This window comes from Anguilla rostrata, chromosome 3 (genome assembly GCF_018555375.3).
Source record: "Anguilla rostrata isolate EN2019 chromosome 3, ASM1855537v3, whole genome shotgun sequence".
In the NCBI taxonomy this organism is placed as follows: Eukaryota; Metazoa; Chordata; class Actinopteri; order Anguilliformes; family Anguillidae; genus Anguilla; species Anguilla rostrata.
The window spans coordinates 47115302-47136818 of NC_057935.1; the positions used below are offsets into that span (position 1 = coordinate 47115302).

General features: G+C 36.7%; 1 protein-coding gene across 1 annotated transcript; it reads left to right on the top strand.

Moving 5' to 3' along the window:
• The first annotated feature begins 9442 nt into the window (after window positions 1-9442).
• LOC135251002 (NEDD4 family-interacting protein 2-like) lies at window positions 9443-20926 on the top strand. Its single transcript, XM_064327920.1, has 8 exons — window positions 9443-9744; window positions 11151-11307; window positions 11948-12078; window positions 12474-12561; window positions 13524-13648; window positions 14041-14107; window positions 16661-16766; window positions 18902-20926. The coding sequence occupies exons 1-7, from the start codon at window positions 9709-9711 to the stop codon at window positions 16762-16764; spliced, it is 708 nt and encodes a 235-aa protein (XP_064183990.1). The 5' UTR covers window positions 9443-9708; the 3' UTR covers window positions 16765-16766; window positions 18902-20926.
• Window positions 20927-21517: the final 591 nt, after the last annotated feature.

Here is a 21517-nt window from a genome sequence, read left to right on the forward strand (position 1 = left end):
TAAAACATGACTTCTTCATCTTTACGAACAGTTGCCTGCTAGAGAAGTTGATAGTGAGAGACAGTGACTCTTGAGATGGTTGGCTATTGGGTACGGAATTAAACAACTTGAAATATGAAAAATGCGCTGTAAAGTTTTTGCTAATTAGGCATGTTAAAATTTTCAGTCTGTCTCTGAGGTTTGTGTCTCTGCGGTTCTACTGTTTTTCCCCATCCTAAAAAAGACAAGCTAATACAGCACCCATGATTTGGCAGTTGCACCACCATCTGCCAGGTTATATAAAAGATGCAGCTTCACTGCTGTCGACTTCTCATTCTGTGTTAGGAGGCAAGAGGCAAAAACAGAGCCTCTCGCGGGTGGATCTGAATTGATGGCAACATACATTTATGTGTTTGATAAGAACAGAAATTCAATGGATTTGTCAGTTAGGCGCTGCAACAAACCAGGCTGAACCTCTTTGGAGGTAGAAGGGCTATTTGTTGTTTCTGTCCAGCCTTTTTTTTTTCAGTGGTTGCGCAGAAAGGAAGTATGTACCCGCCAATCACTGTCCCAAGAGAATAATGAAGACCAATCCCTTAAGAGCTTATCACCTCCTTTATTAGAAACATACATCACATTTGTTTTGGGTGGTGCTGCCAATAAATTGTAGCCTGCATGTATAATATTTTAGTATGCCTCCAGGTAGCTCGATGTCTGCCCTCTTTTATATTATATATATATATTACATATTGTATGTTATGTAAATCTATTTATGTATTCCATTAAGTCTTACATTAATTTTAAGAGGAGTCTATGCATTTTCAAATACTACTACTACTACTACTACTACTACTACTACTAATAATAATAATAATAATATAGTGATTCATACATGAGCTTAAATTCTTCTTTTTTAACACTGCCACTGAATTAATTAGTTTAGTTGCCTGCCACTCCATACTCATCCATGGTGCATATTTTCATTCACAAGACATTACAGTGCAAGACAAGATAATCCAGGACAACCATCAATTATTTACTTCCTCACAAGAAGTGTCATATTTTATTCATCATAATGATTTACTATGTGGATTGTGGGTCATCATAGAATTATTGCTTTCATGCTCATGATCATTCATTAATTCATCAATGTATTCCACATAAGAAATTGACTATGCTATGCTAATTTAAGAATTTGAATCCAATCTATGCTAATTTGAGATATTGAGCAATTTTAAATATTTAAATGAACTTGAAAAGGAACATAAAATTCCAAATAATATGCTCAGTTGTTTAGAATTCAAGACTTCTGATAGAAAGTCAATAGAAACGTGATATCACATATCACATTAACTGTAGCAGTCAAGTTATGCATTTCCACATATGCTTCTGGTCTTATAGATAAACAGAGCGTATTGTAAGAAGCATAATGAGAACAAGGCTATTCAACCTAGTCATGCTTGTCATTTGTCACTGTTTACTTCCAGTCGAATGATTCAATAACACCCTGAAACATTTTATTTTGTTAACCTCTGACCAATTCATTAAGATTGCAAACCTAAATTGTGTTCATTTTAAATAGGGTTCCTGGAAAACCAGTGTAATATTTTCTAAATGAACTTTGTCCCCAAGGCGACATTCCCCGTCTTGGCATGGGAACAGTTTGCCCTTGGCACACATCACATTCAATCTGTCATACCTGAATACTGAAAAGTGACAGTGGAAGTTACATTCCAGAAAATACATATTAATGCAGGCACCCAGCCTTAATTGTTAGGCCTGCTCTTTACAGGAGTTCTACTCTGTATGTGGATCCTATTATAGTATATGAAAATAGCACGAAACCATTTAATGTTTAACTATACATGCCTGTGACATCTTATTGTTTTGGTGAAAATTTTGTACAGTGGTGGTTTACATGTGATTCATTGGAAACAGATGGTTTTTATTAAAGATATAAAGATACTTTTCTGTAGCCCTCCATGCTGGTTCACCAGAAATTATATGAATGCAATTTATTAAACATGTCTGAAAAATAAGCAGAATAAATTAAAACATTTCCTTTATATTTGTAAGATATATCAAATAATACATCTGCTCAAGTCATAGTGTTTTTTTTTTTCCTTGTGCTGTTTTAATTTGTTTCAGTTAACACCCTCATTAGCTTCCAAGGTGCACTTAGTCAAAAGCCTTGTGTTATTTAAGGAACAGATGAAACAGTTCAGATTTATGCTAAATATACTGTAACCAAGTATTGGCGATGTCAATAACAATGACCAATTATCCTCACAACATTTGTATTTTATTTACAAATCGCATTAAGATAATGGCTAACCACCCAAGAAGACATGTTTTCATTTAAAACTAAACCACTATTATTTCAAATATCATACCATATTGCCACAGGTCCATTTTTGCATTTTTCATTTCTGTATTCTGTAGTAAGCTTCAGCTCGTGGTTGTATATTTTGTTGTGAGTAGGTTTGTATGTGTAGGGCTGCTGGTAGTGCTAGGGGGAGGGGTTGCTAATTCTCTGCTGAGGCCACAGATAAAGCTACTGGAGCAGGAACAAGGTAAAGATTTAAATTTTGCATGATGTGGAATGTCAAGTTCATAAATAAGTAAAGGCAGAATAAAACCTCCCATGGTGTCCCTTTTCCAGGGTATTTGTAGCTATTATCGAGGACAGCGTCCTCTGCTGGGGAGCAGAGGGCCTTAATTATTCCAGCTGATGAAGGGCTGATAAACTTTAAGTAGAGGGAAGGAGAGGGTAAATGGAGACTGCTAATGAGGTATTGCGGTCATCGGTTCAGAATAACATAAAGGTGGTGTTATATGGGTGGGCTGGGGTGGGGTCGAGAATTGGGAGGTGGTCATGTGCAGACAAAAATAAAATACATAAAATGATTACCTGACCAACATAAAGCATATTAAGAGACAATTTACAATGTTATAAATAATTTTGTAATGCCATATCATGACAAAATATACACTGTATTTGAATGGTCTATATCAGCTCTAATCCCTTATCTGAATGGGGTTATGTTGTCGTTTCTCATATGGGAAAGATGCCGCGGGGATGAATTTAATGTGCTTTGGGGCTTTTTGTGTGTCAATGGCTGTTCTGTACGTATGTTCATGATATCCCTGTTGTTTCTATGGTGCAGTCTCCCTTGATGGCATTGTTAGTTGTTATAGCTATGAATCTGAAGCCAGCCCACCACATCTTGTGATAGTTATATGAGGTACAGGTGAGGTACAGACATTTTTATCAATGGACAACAGTAACGTATTCATCTTATAAGATAATGCATTCCAACTGCAAACCCAACAAAAAGATAATTCCTTTTCCTAGCTGGGACACACATTGTAAAGTCCTTTGCATAATCTTTAGAACTCCACTCTTCTAACAATACAATTTTACAGGGTCATTATCTCAGATATAATGTGAAGGTTAAATATATCAAGGCAGCCATTATGTGAAAATAATTAGTGCTAATAAATAATGCACTAATTCCACTGATGAGGATTGGTTAATCATGTAATGAAGTGTTGGTCTACCCTAGCAAATTTAATTAAAATGCTGTTCAAAGATATTACCTCAGTTGCAATTTCCTTTGCCTACAATTGGTTTCTGTGAATATCACAATCACACGAACAGCTCAAGTAGATGACATAACACAGGTTAATATGACTTCAATAAATCAGTGTGAAAATGTATCATAAAAGCAAAGGTACAGTAATTTTACTAATTACCCATGGGTTTTTACATTGTATCTTTCTTGATACAATTGTATTTTTACGATTGTATTTTTTGAGCATTTTTTATGTTTATAATAGCGTAAAATTTGAAGGTTTAGCAAAAGATGACAAACCATGGAATTAGACCTCAGTTTTAAACCACTAGAATAATCCTCTCAGTGAAACCTGAGCCAAGAGGAAATGGCATGATCTTTTTTATTACTTCCTCAGTTATGTGCATTAGCCATAAAAATCAATTGATCTGGATGTGATATTAGCAAAGATTTTTGTTTATCCTACCTGGTCCAAACTAACAATTATTATAACCATTATAAGCAGTGCACTTGATTGCTAATTTGAATAAAAGGCATGTATGTTGGAATTTTTGGTATGAAATGTTTTTAATGGGACTGATGGTCGCAGAATGAATCACAACAATTTACTTTGCCCCAGGAATTTACTTCGCCCCAGGATGGATCAAGTTGTCTTCTAAATAGTCACTAAGGTGAGAGAATTATGATAGCTATGTTGTACTTTTTAAAGATGGAGTACATGGACAGTAAAAAACAGTAATTTTCAATTTTGCCCTCCCTGAAAGACAGAAGGGTCATTGCTTTCTTCAGAATGGTGATTAAGGTCTGCTCAAAACCCAAAGGCAATCAGTTAAACTACTGAAATTGAAACACACCCATTCTATTTAATTGTAATTATTTAAAGGCCTTTCATTCAGAAATATTCATATAGCACTGTGTCCTGCCTTTGACACATCTCCTTAGTCATGCTATTTTGCAAGGTCTAAAACCATACTTATCATTCCAAAATGCATTACACAAAATACTGACAATGCCAATAACCTTTCCCCAAGCTTTTTACTTAAAATATAAATGTCCAATAAGTTAATTCACACACTCTGCCTATAACACAAATTAAATACCACCCACTTTTGAGGTGTTTTGTACCTCACAAGTGGTACACACACTCATCTGCTGCCTGGAAACAACACTCACTGTAGCAGCAGTAGGCACACAAAGGATGTAGCAGCTTAGACACTGTTCAGATTCTCAGAGGGCAGTTCATAAGTGTGACTTATTTGACATGCCTTCTCTATATTTTCATTGTATTTTATTTCCCTGTGTGTTAAAGTTTATTCTCAGGGCAACAATACTCCTTGACAAGCTAGCATAGCTGACATATTTGTTGAGAATGGATCCTGACTTGTTTTTTTTTTTTTTTTTTTTTAAATTACATTACATTTATTTGGCAGACGCTTTTATCCAAAGCGACTTACAAAAATGGGAGAGTCCAGAGTTTGATATACCAGCAAGTGGTCCAGCATGGAACAGGCATTACAAAGCTTAAATGTAATGATAGCAACAGCGTTATGTGTGAAACAACCACAGGATTTGTAACCCTTGTATGCATTTATTAGGGGTCCAAGCCCCTAATAAATGTTGTTGTTGTTGTTGTTGTTGTTATTCCGTTCTTCACATTCTTCATCCAGCTTTTCACAAATTCCCATGTGATGGCTAGAGCTAGAGACATGAAATTTTCATGAATAACAGATATGATGTACAATCTAAGACACAAGGAATAAAGGTCTCGTCCATGCGCATGTAATGTGTTTGTCTCACAAATTGGTTTATTTTGTGCTGGTAGTACACAAGGACAGATAGATACATTTGGCAACAGCAAGTAATTCTAGAAAGTGATTCAGAGACTGGGAGTAGAGTGGGTATGCAGTTACAGTGCTTAAATAAAGACTTTTTTACTTGACAGTTCAATGTATTGGTAAAATATCTGTTTTAAGCTTCTGTGCAGTTCTGTATCTACTATCATTTGTTCACACTGAAGTTCATTATGGAGCATGATTAAGTGTGTTATAGACTGATAAATGAATGTAATGACCATGTATTCATTGAGCTTCTTTGTGTAGAGATACCAATAAGTGGTTCATAAGTGAGACAATTGTGATTCCAGAGGAGAAGGATCAAGTAAAAATGTAGCATAAAGAATGATCCTTTAATTAAGAACTCTTGTCTTTCATTTTGTCATTCATTTACATGCCTAGCAAGCATGGGGGAAGAACACTATCCGGCTTATCCTCCAAAGTAGTGTATGTAAATCTATTTCTTTCGGTCAGCTGAAAAATGCTTAGACTGCAGTTGTAGGAGTGCTGAACACCAAAATGGAAACAACCTTATTAGGGTGTTGGGCCACCACCCTCATTGGATTCAGCTGTCTGCTCTTGCCTCGGGTTGCAAATTGCAGTCAAATGAGATGTGGTTGCATAGATGTTTTGCCTCGGATTTTGAAAATGTACATACATCTCAATCCTGGACCATGTGCTTCCATTTACTGTTCCCCATTGCTGAGGATGTATCTCAACAATCAAATATCTCAAATGCATCTGAACAATCATTTGTCTTTCAGAATCACTGCCATTCTACACATAACTGCAGGCAAAAAGTGTCCAGCATTTTTATAAATATCCCTATTTGCTAATGGATGCACCTGTATGGTAGCCTCTTCTTTGCCTGATGTATTCTTTAATATACTTGTTGCTTTTATACACTGAGCGCAGTAGTGTTGGTTTTAGGATACCCTTAAAAAATTGCATTAAAAACAAATGAGAGAAGGTTTGAATCTTAAGCAATCTGCCCAGTGGTGAGTGCATGTTTTTTGAAGTACAGTAGACGTATACAGGGCCATATCAGTCAAAGATCTGTGCTGATGCCCCTTGATGGAGAGCAGGCTGATGTTAGCTTTAGGGCTGATCAATTTAATTTCCTCTCTTTCAGCAAATGCAAAACATCATTTTTTTGTGATTAATATGCTTATAGCAAAGTGGTGTCAACCAGATATTCTTCATTGAAATTTGCTCATGGAGGCCCACAATATTGCACATGAAATATGAACATTTTTTGTTGAAACTGACAGGAGGTTAAGACCTAGTGAGCAGGAAGAAGCACGATATCTCTGTGGTATTTGGTTAAGTGTAATAATAAAACAAGGTTTATTTATTTATTTATTTATTTATTTATTTATTTATTTATTTTTAAACACCATTTAAAAGTGCAACACAGCTCACACAAAATGTTCTCACTATGTTCCTATGTTCCACAAAATGAGAGAATATGCTTTTCATCAGATGAAAATTACATGCAGGGAGGCAACTCTCAGTGACATTAAATGGCCCTGAAAATGTCAACTCTAGCCAAATCTATTACATATTTTAATGATTCAAATAAGTAAAAAATGGACTGGAAAATCTCAATATTACAGTACATTCGGTTATCTGTAACTATGGGAGCATATCCACTCATAATTCTGTGAAGCCCAGAATTCCATGTGGGATAGGACCATTTAATTCACTCTGACACCAGGATTTCTCTTTCAGTAACCTTCTCTGCCAGTAGTCCCCCCTCAGTGGAACAGGACACAATGGACTTGAAAGGTCAGTGTAGCCATTTTATGTCTTTCAGTTAACACAATGAAGACAGCGTTGAAAGTATTGTAGCTTTAAGTTTTCTACAGTTTTATAGCTGCACGCAGGGTCATGTATACTTCCATCCTTTTATGAAACCATATCAACATTATTATTACTCTCATTCATTTTAAGGTATACCCATTTATAATGCTGTGGAAAGCTTTCAATTGTATATGTTTTGAAGCATTTACAATGCAAAAAGTAGTTTATTTCTGGACATTTTAAGAAGGCACTTAATGGAAGCTTTGTTAACCTTTTACATTAATTCTGACAAAAATGCCATGGTCAGTTTTCACTGGTGAAACTTTGAATTGTACCTGCTAGTCAATGAAGATTCCAACCTAAGGGATTAATTATTTGTAGGAGCTACAATTCCATGTAAAAAATGTTCCATTGTAACACCCTTTCTCGGTTCTGTAAACAAATAGTATTGTGTATTTTCACAGATATGCATCTGAATATTTGGTCATGAAATCATTCCATATGAAATGTGGGGTTCTCATTACATGAGAAAGAATAATTAATGCACAAGCCACAAAACAGTTTTATTGTCCAGCACTGCCCTCAAAAGGGCTACAGAGAAACTGCGTAAATATTAAAGCCACTGTTTCAGCTATGCAAAATTTCACCCTGCATGCTATAATATTAAACTGTTTCCCTCCTAATCAAAACTGGAATATACCAAATGTGGATATCTATGAAAAAATACATACATAATACGCCACAAAAATTTACCATATTTTACTCTTCAGCTCTAGATGCAAAGAGTCCCATACTATTGCTAATACATCTGTTGCAATGGCAAATTTATATTTTGAAGCACTCTAAGAGGTGCCCTGGATGTTATCTTAAGCTTTGTTTTTTGCCATTTCCCTGGATGGACCTGCAGTTCACACAGGCAACATTGCCTATACTGTAGGCTATTGTGTAGAGAAAACAAGCAGTATCACCTTCAACTGGAAAGGTAAACCCAGTTCCAGCAAAACTCAAAAAACATTCTGTATATGCAATGATGACCCAAGAGAAAACTACTAATGTTATTTGCATTAGACAACTGTCTTTGTCTCACTAAAATCAGAACAAAAATAGCTTTTTTATTTAAATAAAATTAAAGTTAGTTGGTATTAATTGTCCTGCGCCCATCATTAATCATGTCCTTAAACGTCTAGATTCAGAGAATGTAATGTATGTGCATTGCATCTGCTGAAGTGGCCCGCAGTCTACATGGGATTTAAACGTTTTTTTTTTTTCTTTTGCTTAGTACGTGCTTACAGTCGTTTCCCTCTTTGGCTCTAGTTGCCCTGGAATTGACGACTTTGGGGAACATACAATATCCTTTTGTATTGTATAGCCTTGTATAGCCTACTTCTTAAATTAACAGGTTACGTGCTGTTTGAGGTATTGTAGCCTGCTAACTTTCATGCATCAGCACAGTATTGTTGTCCATTCGCAAGAGGGTGTCAGCAACTACTACTGATAATATTCTCAGATATCTAATGCTGTAGTTTACAGAATTTATTAGGGCTGATTTACCTTGAAAAAGATGACCTACTTTTCAGAGGTATTTTCAAAATCCCTCTGAACCAGGCCAACTACAAATTATATAAAGCCAAAATGCTGCTGGTTCCATGAAACAATCAAGGTTGGTCATTTCCACTGCCTGGGTAAAGCCAAGAGTCCAAGTACAGAATTAGTAACTCAAAATAATAATAATAATAATAATAATAATACATAACCTGGAATGTATTTAAAAGACTACAACGATTGTTTTTCTGTTGTGTGCTTCCATCATTGTTGTGGATATATTTGTGTTTCAGTAACCTTTTTGTCACAATCATTAGGATAGGCATTTCAGAACAGAGGAGATCTGGGAGGCTTAAAGTTATGTTCACTCAGCATAACCTCAGTGATCCGCCCAGTGATGTTGTAGTGGTGCCAATTTGAGATCAGTATTGAATGAACAAGTTCTGCATTTTCTTGTACAAGGAATGTCGGAGTACTGGTAACCTGAAGCAGGCTAGTGGTAGTGAAGAAAAACGAGCACGTTCTCACATGAGCACTAACTAGATAATAACATTTACGGCTTTTATATATTACAGTTAACGATTTATTTGTGAATGATTAGTAGATTCACTCATATTTGCAGAAAGGACCCATTTGTATAAAGTCTACGAAAGGACCTGATTTGGTATGGATGGGTGAACATAAAGAACCTTGCCAGCGCTATCACGTCCACTTGGTTTATAGATCAGTGTATCCTTGCGGATTTAAAAGCCCACCCACAGACGGAAAAAAAACAGTGTTTTTCAATGTCGTTTATATAATGCGGGCATGTAAATGATAGTGACCGATTAGTATACTGTGCTAAATCAAATTTAATTGGCTGTTTGAGTTACCTTCGAAATATTAGCCGGTCAGATAACGTCAGCTGTTATACGAGCTCGCTTGGACGACTGTTCGTTGAGCTAGTTAGCTTGGTAGCTATCTAGCTACGTGACAAAATGGAACATCACCAGGCAGCGAGTCGATATCAAGTGGTAAGAAAAACAACATGAATTACTAATTCTCAGTGAGTTTACCAAAACTGAGACAAAATTAAACTGCGTGTGGCAACGGTAGTAGGTAACATGCAATTTGGTGTGACTGTCTCCCATGGTTCATTAGCTAACGTTAGCAGTTTTGAGTTGCTAGCTGCGTCTTTGTTGCTCACTTCCGCATTTCCTTGCTGGTTAATAGCTTTGCTTTGGCATTGAATTACTTGTTGGCTCGCTCACCGTGTCACGTAACCTTACTGCAGCATCACATGGATGATTAATATCTTTGACAAGCAAGCTAGACAACAACTATGTTGTTATTTATAATGTAACTGACGATAAACAGCGGCAACAACGTTATCTCGGGTCTGTTTCTCTGCCTCAGATAAAGGGAACGACACCGATTGCTAGCTAGGCTATGATGAGTTATATTATTATATATTATATCGATATGTAACTTATGTTCATAAAAAAAAAAAAAAAGCTTACTTTACGGACAATTATCGACCAGTGTTTTCACCACACATTAGGTTGTGTTAGCTAGATCTACAGGACGTGTTCAATGCAGTCAGTTCTTACGCCGGTTCCTATGGGGAGACGTACTAGATATCTAACGTAATAAGCTGTCCATTGCTTTGACGTTAGTTGTTTACTAACGTAGTGCTAGCTAACGTTAAGCAGAGAATAGTGATTATGAATTATATAGTTGGCAGTCTCCGGATGATTGGGGAAGCAGTTGTGGGTTACACATGCTGCATTGACGTTACAGTATCTCACAGTTAATATGGAATGGAATGGTCACACCTCACTCTTAGGGCAATAAGACGGTACGAGAAAACATCATTGCCTTATGAACATTTTAGAACAGTTAGAGCAAATAACACGGTTCCTACATATATTGACCACTGTACAGTTGCGTGGTGCCACGAACGAATCCAACCCCTGTCCAAAACTTTGTCTATTTACTAAATTTAAATGTGCTGGGTGAGGTGGCCAAATTAAGCTAATCTTTATTTTACTACATAGCCTACATAATTATCAATAAGCACTTGTTAAGCATGTGTAATTTGTGGGCGAAGGACCAGAGGTGCTGAAACACCCTTTGGTCTTGTTCTGGCTATTATTATTATTATTATTATTATTATTAAAGTTGTATTTGTCAGTGATCATAAGGATATGTGCATAAACATGATTTTTGAGTTATGAATATTAAAATCAATTAAAAAAACAAAAAAAAAATACAAAATGTATGAATAGGTTAATTACATTTTGTAAGAAAACACTTGTTCCCCACTAAACCTGCAAACTTCAGGTCACAATCCAGCTCCCTGACCAATTCAGTCTTCAGTAGTGAGTCTCTGATGAATATGCACCAATGACGATTGTCTGTTCCATATTTTTGTGTCCAGTTGCACAATGAGGACGACCCCTCCGAAGGGGCCTCCGGTACTGACACGCCCTCCTGCACCCAGGCGGACCCTCGTGCAGAAGGCAGTGTGCCAGTAGACCCCGATGCCCCACCGCCGTCATACGCCAGCGTTACACTGGGAGCCAGTGCACCTCCAGGTGCTCCATGTCCTCTTTTCCTGACCGTAGAAACACTTCATAGTACTGCTTTTAATGGGGATTTACAGCCAGTTATTATTTGTTGGTCCTCACGTGCACAATAATTTACTCATGTCTTTTCTAATCTGTCGTACACAGTGCTTTGGTCCACAGCAAAGAAAATGTAAAGAACCTGAACTCAAGCAGTTTCCTGGGTATAACTCATCCCCTTTTCTCCATTGTTGGGAATGGATTTGGAAAATGCAATGTTGCTGTTAAATGAAAGCAACAGTTCAGTTTGTCTTAAATGGTGTGATTGTGATTTCAAAAATCTATTATAGATAAAATAATTTATTTTTCAGGATTGCACACCTTCCAGTTCAAAACACTCCCCCATTTATGTAAGAGATTGGAAGAGGAGCCATTATCACTTGAATGGTTTTTTGAAAGTACAGATGAAAGATTTAAATTTGAAGCAAGAAAAAAAATTCTGAAAATCCAATTCTGAGAGTATCAAAACATAGGATGTTATACTTGATGGTGAAGTTCCCCTTTAACTTGTAAATTAGCATGGTATTGGTGTCATGCATGCTGCAAATTCTGCATTTGGCATGTTTGTTCTGTTCTACTGTGGAAAACATTCCACATTATGTTCCCACAGAAAACAACTTTCAGTGTGAGTTCCCTGTGCCACCCCCGTACAGTGTTGCTACCTCCTTGCCCACCTATGATGAAGCAGAGAATGCCAAAGCTGCAGCCATGGCAACTGCCACAGTGGGGGTGGTGCAGCGGGTAAATGCTTCCCTGCTCATTTATTTAATTCTCAGCATTTTTAAAATAGATTTTGCAATACTGGGGTATTTATTGGACATCCAAACCTAATTGGGTATTGGGTCATTTTGTGTTCTTTTATTTATTTATTTATTTATTTATTTATGTATTACCAATAGATGCATTTTTTTTTTATATAAGACCTTTGTAAATAAAGTTTGTTGTTGAGATGACTGCAAATACAATATGTTGGTGTAATATATGAAGTCTCATGGTAAATGGCTAAATATTGTGCATGAATATAAGCAGCTTAAATTCAGACATTATTATAATCAAATTTGGTGTAAAGGAGAAATATGCCATTGGATGCTGCTTGACCATGTGCTTTGTCAGCTACTTTTTCTGTTTTCATCTAGGAGGATGTTTTTCCACCTCGAGAGGACTTCAGTGATGCTGATCAGCTAAAAATTGGCAATGATGGGATATTTATGTTGGCCTTCTTCAGTAAGTCACACATTTTTGCTGAGCTAAATTTTGTTGTGTATTTTCCATTTGCCCTAGTACATCCATATACATTATTTGAATATGATACCATTTAAAACCAAATTCTGAAGTGTGAACACTTAATACTACGGCCCCATCTGGTGGTGTTTATGTGAAATGTCAACGAGTGTCAATTTCAAGCATAGTTTTGCTTTCCAAATAAAATGGGCTGTGTGATGATTCATATTTATAAAATCAAATTCCAAAAAGAAAGTGTAAGTGATGTCCAAATTATTAGTGTAGGCATATATTTTTAACAAAGCTTTTAGGATTGAGCAACACAAATGGCACCAGAGACCAATAGAATAAAAGACTGTGATACTGCATTTTTAGTGTAGAGCTATACTGTTCAAGCACATTTGAACAACCATAAAGCAAGACATCTTTCCATATTTGCTAGAACTGCTCACTGTGGCTTTTGATTACTGCCTTCTGAAACTACGATGCATTCAATGTAGTAATTTCACAGAGCTGGATATTTGGTTACAGTGTCATTTTAAAGCTTTGTGCACTACTGTTTATAATGAACATTGAACCTGTAATGCAAAGTTGTAATGACTAAGGTTATTTGTTGGATGCTGTTCTGTTGTGTTTGCAGTCTGCCTAATGTACTGCAAATGTAGTTCTGGTCCTGGAGAGTTGCAGGTACAGCTGGTTTTGGTTAATCAATCTGTCAAAGCAGTTGATTACACAGTTATCTCATCCCACCTGGTTTCATGGGTTTGAATTGGTGGCTGATGTAATGGTAAAATAATGGTAAAAAACAAAAACTAACATACCTTGTGGCTCTCCAGTGCCAGTTTGGTAAGTCTTTATTTAATGGGGTCTATTTCACAAAAGTGAAATTGAAATGAGTGTATTTGTTTGTTTTGCAATGCTGTTATTACAGGAATATGGCCTTCTCTGTGTCTTTGTAAAAACAGTGGCCTTTCTTTTCAACTGGATCGGGTTCTGCCTGTCTTTCTGCCTGACCAACACTATCGCAGGCAGATACGGCGCCATCTGTGGGTTCGGGCTGTCCCTGATCAAGTGGATCTTGATCGTCAGGGTGGGTTTATCAGACAACAATCTGAATCTGAGAATCACCAGATTCACAACATAAGCTACTTAAATCATGCTTCTACTAATTAAACTGTTTTACCAGTTACATGCAATGTGCTTAAAAAAGCAAAGTTATGGAAAATCAGTGGACAACATCATTGATTGATGCAGTGAAGCTGTTGCAGCTGTTCTATTAGTATTCACATGGCTTTTGATGGCCTGAGCTGTGCGAGCAGATATGTGACTTTGGTAAAATGTAAACAATGGCAGCTTTTTATAATGTTAGCGTGTTTCACAAGCTCTAAATGTTTTACCTGTGAGAGGACATCTATAAATATGTTACCATTGTCCACAAAACTAACATTGGTATTCCTTTGTGGGTTTATTTTCTTGTTTTAGTTTTCTGATTATTTCAATGGATATTTCAATGGACAATATTGGCTCTGGTGGATATTTCTCATTCTTGGTGAGTTAACATTCTAATGTGAATGAAATGTAATTTGAATATGGAAGTGGTATTGCTGCTTTGTGTCAGTCCAGTATTCAGAAAAAATCCTTATATAAACATTATCTTGCCAAAAATGGTCATTTTTAAATACTGAAATGGCCTTTAAAAACTGCAAAGCAGGTCACATTGACATCTAGTTCTGTGCTTCCATCAAGTGATTAAATCTCTCCGGTGCTGTGTCCAGTGGTAAGGAACTAGGATGCATGTTGGTGTCTTGTATTACCGAGATCACGCTGCTAAAAATAGTCTGTGAACTGTGTGATGAGTTTTGCGAATGTTTAAGCTTCTCACGTGTAAATCTTAATCCTAATGGTAATATTTATCTCTCTGAAGCTGTAGTCCATAGGTCTTATGTTTGAAAAATAAGTTTCCATATATTTGGCTAAAGTAACTGTAAGAAAAAATGTAATTGTATTTTGTCAGAAATGAAATGTGCAAAGCAGCTAAACAAAAAGAGTATTGCAGACCCTTACCTTTAATGGAGAATAACAGATGGAGACAGAATAACAGGTAGACAATAAATTCTTGTTATTTTTTCCCATAAAATGGGGACAGCACCTCACATAGACAGATGGCAGAATTAAAAAGTGAGAGATGGGTCTATGTATTGCAAATTCCAGATTCATTAAACTCCTGCGGAACTGTTTACTGTTCACTGTTGGCTTCCACTTTTTGCATTTAGCAACTGGGAGAAAAGTAGACCTTAACCAAAATGCCCGTCCTGTGTTTATTTTGCGATCCCTCTCAGTGTGGACTGTGTGGCTATGGGTATCCAATTTATTCATGCAAGCCAGTCCCCCAAATGATAGAAGGCACCTTTGGTGCATGCTAACGTTCCCTGCTGACTGGGTCTAAGCATTTCTGCAGCCTGCTGGACAGAAGACGTTATTTCTGTGCCAAAATCTTTTTCTCCGGCTCCCCAACTTGTTTTCTTTTGTTAAAATGGGTTTAGAAACTTGAAAACTGCAAGCCTCCTTATTCCTGCAGTAGCACCCCCATTTGTATGAGATGGGCGTATTCTTACCAAAAAAGCCAAATGTGTGGCAGAGCTTCAGCTCTGAACCCAGAACTTGCTTAAGAAACGTTGCCGTAAATGCGTTGTGAAAAGATCCATTTTAATGAAAAGCTCCTGAATTCTCCAGGCCTCTTTCAGAGCAGATTCGCCGCAATGCTGTGGCCTTTCAAAGGAACTTCTGTTTCGTTCGCCTTTGTCTCAGACAGTGAAAATGAAAGCAAACTTGGAATTCCTTCGCAAATAAATTCATGTTTGTGCGGCTCCTGAGTGGGATACTGAAAGTTACTTTGCCGTGTTTGAATCGGCGCACTCGCCAACTTTTGAGTATACTTGTGGAGTGCGCTGGATGAGAAAGTAGGCAGAATATTAAATGTAGTGGACTTAAAATTCAAGGATGATATAACCTCCTAATTTCTGGGGTTTTGCAGAGTATATTCAGGAACATACTTTTCGGGAAGTAAGTGACCATTTTGGTACCATAAACGTGATGCGCAGCTTCACTGTTTCCTTGAACAACAACAACAACAACAACGAAACGTGAGAAACTTGCGTCACTTCCACAGTACGGTTGGCAGAGAGTGTGAGGGATATTTTTTACATACTGTGCCAAACGGTATGCAGTCTGCTTAGTAGATGGTACATACTTCGAGGACACATACTTAGGAGCCTGATTTTGACACTGCCCTTGTGAGGAGGGCAGACTGTAGTTGTGGTTTGATGTTCCAAATTGTAAAATTGTAGTGATTTACTTTTTATTTTTATTTTTTAAGTCCGTTTGTTGCTTCATGCAGACTAAAATTCTGTTGGTTTCATGTTTGTTTTTAAATTGTGCTTTGTTTGCTAGCTATTCACCTGTATTTACAATACACAGCATGATACAATATGACACTGCTGAGTCAAAACACCTTAAGTGGTATTCCAATATCTGTGCCATAGAAATTGGACATGAATGAAAGTTGTCTCCTTCTGTGGATGACACCATCTTTTTGAAAACGATAGGTGTTATTGACATCTCAAGAACGCCAGGCGGCAGAGTACTTCTGAAAATAAGGGAGTGTGTGCTTCTCTTTAATCGAGTCATTTCCAGTTGTGCTTGTATGCATCCTTGTTTGTACTTTGCACCTTTTCAGTGAACCTCAATCACAAGCTCAGTTTGGTTCCAAACGGTCAGAGACCACACGTGGCGGTCTAGCTTCAGTAGCTTTATATCACACCCAGGTGTCACTGCCTCTCTGTCAGAGGTTTTGCATTTCCTGCTCCAGTGAGCTAAACCGCTTAAAGTAGTCATAACTGGGTGTGTGAAAGTGCATTTGGTTTTTTGAAGATTCATCTTATCAGAGTTTTTTTTTTTTTTTTTTTTTTGTTAATAAACCAGTTCATATAAATATGGCTCAATAATTAGCATTTTGTGATTATTTTCTTAGCAGGCAGCTAAACTAGTACCTTTTTATTGAGAAGTCATGGTTCTACTCATGTTATCTCTGTCCCTTTTGCAGGCCTCCTGCTCTTCTTCAGAGGGTTTGTGAGCTATCTGAAAGTGCGCAACATGTCTGAGAGTATGGCCACATCCCACAGAGCACGTTTCTTCTTTCTGTACTAGAGGTAAGGAAATGGTTTCCTCATCTACACTATTCATTGAAATATTCAGCCAGTGAAAACGATGAACTTCTAATTTGTATGTTTTTTTTTTTTGTTTTTTTTAAGAATATTTTATAGTTGACTGATTAAGATTTAAAATGGTTTCAATAGATTAAAATCTTGTTTCATTATCATCATGAGAAAAGCAGGTTTTTGTGAAAAGCAGTCATTTCTAACCAGCGATATAATGTCAATGGAGGAGAGTGAAAGGTGGGAATTAAAATATAAATTGAGATGCAGGTAGGAAGAAGAGGTTTGTGTAAATAGCACTGCCTGCTGAGTATTTGATCAGTGTCCAAGCTGACGAGTCCCTAATATGGCCTATTCCTACTACAGCAAGTGCTGTAAAGTGAAACTTCCTGGAGATCTCTCGAGATCTGATTGTCTGTGTTCAGGGATTAACACGTGTTGTTTATTGGTATTATCTCAGTGGTCTTTTTATTCAGCACTCTCCTGTAGTTGATAAGACTCAAACAGTTTGTTTCTTTCAATCAAAGGAAATTGTCCGTTCTTCTGTTGAACTAATTCTCAGCCAGTGTAGCACATCTTTCCAATGGCTTTAGTAAGGCTGGGTGATATGGCCAAAATGTATTTCTTTTGCATATATACAGTATGACGGTGTTTGGTTTTCTAATGTAACTTACACAGGAGTAAACTAGAATATACTGTAACTGTATAAAAATAAGGATAAATCAATAATATTCAATGGTAATGGTACATTTCTTTTTTTTGTTAGGAACACTGAATAAAAAAAATACATTGGATATCCTAGTAAACATACTGTTAGCCTACTAGACAAAATATTCAAGAAAAAAAAAAATTCACGCTTCAAGGTTTGGAATTAAATGATAAAGTATACCTCATGTAGGGCTTGGCAGTAAACCATATTTACTGTTATAAAATGCGTTTTTTTAATTTTTTTCTCTAAGCAGTAATCATGCCATACAGCATATTGGCTTTCTTTCGTCTTTTTTTCTTTAATCATACCTGGTGCAGTGGTAGTGAACATCCAAACGAGAAGATTTTTTTTTTTTTGAACACTCCTTTCAATTTGGTGTTCATAAGACATCCACTCAGCAGCATGGCCTTGTAGCTTCCACATCATTGACAAAAACACATGATCAAATGAAGAAAGATAATTGTTATTACAAAAAAAACATTTGAGCACTAGTAAACACTACTTCCATGTATTCCTTCATTTAAAAGTACAGCTAGAGGTTTCCACAAACTTCTCTGCATGTGTTGTTTGCAACATCACAAATTCTTTATCACGCTGTTTGGAATGTCCAATTTTTAATATTCACTGGATGAAAAACAAAATACAGTTGATCATGGTACTGAAAAACCCTTGCTTGAATTGATACTGGTATGCACAAAATACATTTATATTGCCCAGCCCTAGACTTTAGGCTTACCTTTATCCTTCGACAGCTCATTTAAATTCCAAAATTTAGCTGCAAGCAGCAATGTCAGAAGCCAAGCAGCAAGGGTGAGCGGTAGCGCACGGGGGTATTTTGCCATGAACTGAAAACCAAATACCATCCATACCAACTTTGTTGTGTATTGGATGTAGGGGTACGTGTGTAATGATTATATTTTGAAAAACTGAAATTTTGATGTGGTGCTGTTTTGCCACCTAGGGTGGTAGTGGCACAAAATTTGATACACACAACCTACACGAGTCCCTCTTCAATTTATACATTTCAAAACATTTTCAATAGAGGCTGGATTTAAAGTCCAAATGTATTTCCCACAATCACAATCATTATAAAGTCACTAATTAGCAAAGCTAACATTACTTCCATCTGCAGCCGTTCATAATGGGTCGCACAGTTAGCAAGCAGCCTATAGATATTGTCTTCACACTTGTGCACTGGACACATAGGGATGAAATTCATATCGATCTGATCGTCTAACCATGGGTAAGATTACCAAAAGGCAAATTTCCCCAAACAATTGGACTATACCTTTAAGGAGAAGAAGCCAAATATGTGTTGAATGTTTCCCAGCTCATAGTCAGAAAACTCTTAGTCATAACTGTGCAACTGCAGGTTTGCTCACAAATTTCTCTGTTTGGTTTTATTTCTTTTCCTCTCAAGGTTGTGGCACCTGTGATTTCTCCTTTCAATCAACCCTGTGATTTCATCATCTACATTGTCTGCCAAAAACTGACTCAAGGCCACAGGAAAAGCAGAAAAAAAAATCCACATGTACTATAATATCTTTATAGTAAAGCGGTTAATATATTTGATTGTCGCTATTTGGTTCTGTTTAATTCATGTGAATTGCCAAATGTATCAAAGTTGTTGCAACTGTGCAATTTAATGCCACAATTTGCTTAACATACTTAATTTCCTTTTCCTTAATATAATTACCTGATCATGGTTCAGTAACTGACAACTCAGTTTCCTGTTTTTTTTGGTGTTAAACAAAATTCACCTCTAAGGAGTTTTTGCTTTTATTTTACTGTGGGCGTGTATGCACATTGATCATTGAGCCACATTTGCAAGCTGCTTACAGGCTTACAACAATTTATGCCAATCAATGAATGCACTATTTGCAAAAATGTATTTATTTTTTTCTTGGTTGTGACTGGTTTAGACCAGTTAGTATATCCATGTCTAGCTTTTTCAGTCAGTTTTTGAATGTAACTTTTTGTTGTATTTTGTTGGCCTTGTGCCTTGAGCAATTTATAATTCAGTTTTTATATCTGCACAAAATGTGGTCTTGAATATACACAGAAATGTGACGTTCAGACAAAAAAAAAACATGACTTGGAATAGTCGTGTCCCAAAAATTTGATAGGGCTACTGTATTTTAGCTTCATAGCAATATCCATGTGTCATGCAGTGCTAGGTGTAGAATATACAAACATAGTAATACTAGCTGGACAGTTTAACAAATCAGTAAATGCAACTTTAATTATACATTTGTTTAGGTAAGAGATAAATGCTTACTGCAGTATATTTGCATGTAAGCGAACTGTCTGTTTTAATCTAAGCAATAGCAATATTTCCACATCTGTGTCAATGCTGGGTGAGTAAGTGCATGCCAGTGTTTTTTTTTTCCTTTACCAGCTTCTTCTGGGCTTTGGTGGGGCCTTGGTCACACCTTCTGTGTGCCTCAAGCCTGCAGTTTTAACCCTTCATATGCAGGTGGTCCTCAATGGGCCATTTGGGTGGCAAGTAAATGGTGGAAATGGGTGGGGGCATCACAGGAAACTTGTCATCAATATGTGGCAATATGGGTTTATGACATCAACACCAAGAAGCTTTGCATGGGAGGGTGTTCAGATTGACAATAATAGCTCTGAGACCCAGTGGTGGACAAACAATTTGCCAGGAGCTTGAGTTTTTTGGCATTAGGCTTTTGGCTTGACATGGTTGGGCCTGGCAGTGGAAATACAGCTGTGGCTGGTGCATGCTCAAAATACAGTAGGGTAGATTAAATTGTCTTGTTTTCTTTATTTGTTTATTTTGCTGTCACTCATGAAATACATGTACCTGTGAATCTAAACATAGAGGCATATAATTAATCATGTTATGCGGCATCTACGATGCAAAGCTGTTTGGTAACTGGGATTCTGGTATTTACTTAATTGCTACATGAAAATGGAAACTGAATGTTTGTGTTTTTTTCCAGCAGGCTGAATTTACTGGAAATTAAAACTGTAATGTAAGATTTGGAACTATTCATTTATAGTTTAATGTTTTTTTTCTGCATAATTGGCAATATCGAGAAACAAACGGCCTATTTTATATTGATTCCCCTACTACTAAATTGGCATTATTTAACAGGAACATAAAATATTTGGTTTATTTATTTACTTAAATGAAATTGTATGAACTTTGATGTCTTCTGTGTATTTGCAAGAATGCTGAAATTATTTAATATCGTCCCGTGCCCCCATAGCGTCCTCCTGTATGCACTATATAAGTCTTAGCATTAAAAAAAGTCACAACAAGTGCATTGTTGATTAACTGGTTGAAATATTGAGATTGCAGATTTGTGGTCTTGAGTAAATGTTTGTAAAACAGATCAAGTTTTTATGAGAATTATCGACTTGAGACAATCGTTTGCTTACTGTAATTTCTTGAAAAAAAAATGTCTTTCAACATGTCAAAGTTCAGTGTGCCCTCTAAGTTATTTAAATTAAATTTAAAGAGTTTACACAAATTTAAAGTGCTGTCCATCTAAAATGGAAAAAATAATGAAATTCTATTATTAATATGCTATTACTGTATATGGACTAAGTATTACATGTGCGTTTAATCATCAATGAAAAGTATTTGGGGTGCTTTGTTTTTTCACAGTTGTTTGTCATGACATTACATTCATTACATTACAGGCATTTAGCTGATGCAGTTATCCAGAGACGCACTACACAACTTTTTACATTGCATCCATTTATACAGCTGGTTATATACTGAAGCAATGCATGCTAAGTACCGTGCCCAACGGCAGTGTCGTACCTGGGAATCGAACCTATGAGGTTACAGGACCAGCTCCTTAGCCAGTATGCTACACTGCCGCCCATGACGCTCATAAGCATATGTTTGTAAACTTAAACAATACTCAGATTACCTTTACAGCACAGTGGGCTCTTGAAAAAAGAAATTTGTTCTTGGTATGGAATGTGAAAGTTACAAAGACTTAAGATACCTGGGGCCCAATTTGATCATGCACACTTAGCCTTTGTGCAGATCTGGGACCGT

What these genes read in the sequence shown, in the direction of transcription:
- LOC135251002 (XM_064327920.1), top strand. Translation starts at nt 9,709, where the DNA reads ATGGAACATCACCAGGCAGCGAGTCGATATCAAGTG. An exon ending in GGGAGCCAGTGCACCTCCAG is followed by an intron (nt 11,308 to 11,947) that starts GTGCTCCATGTC and finishes ATGTTCCCACAG; the next exon opens with AAAACAACTTTCAGTGTGAG. An exon ending in ATTTATGTTGGCCTTCTTCA is followed by an intron (nt 12,562 to 13,523) that starts GTAAGTCACACA and finishes TTGTAAAAACAG; the next exon opens with TGGCCTTTCTTTTCAACTGG.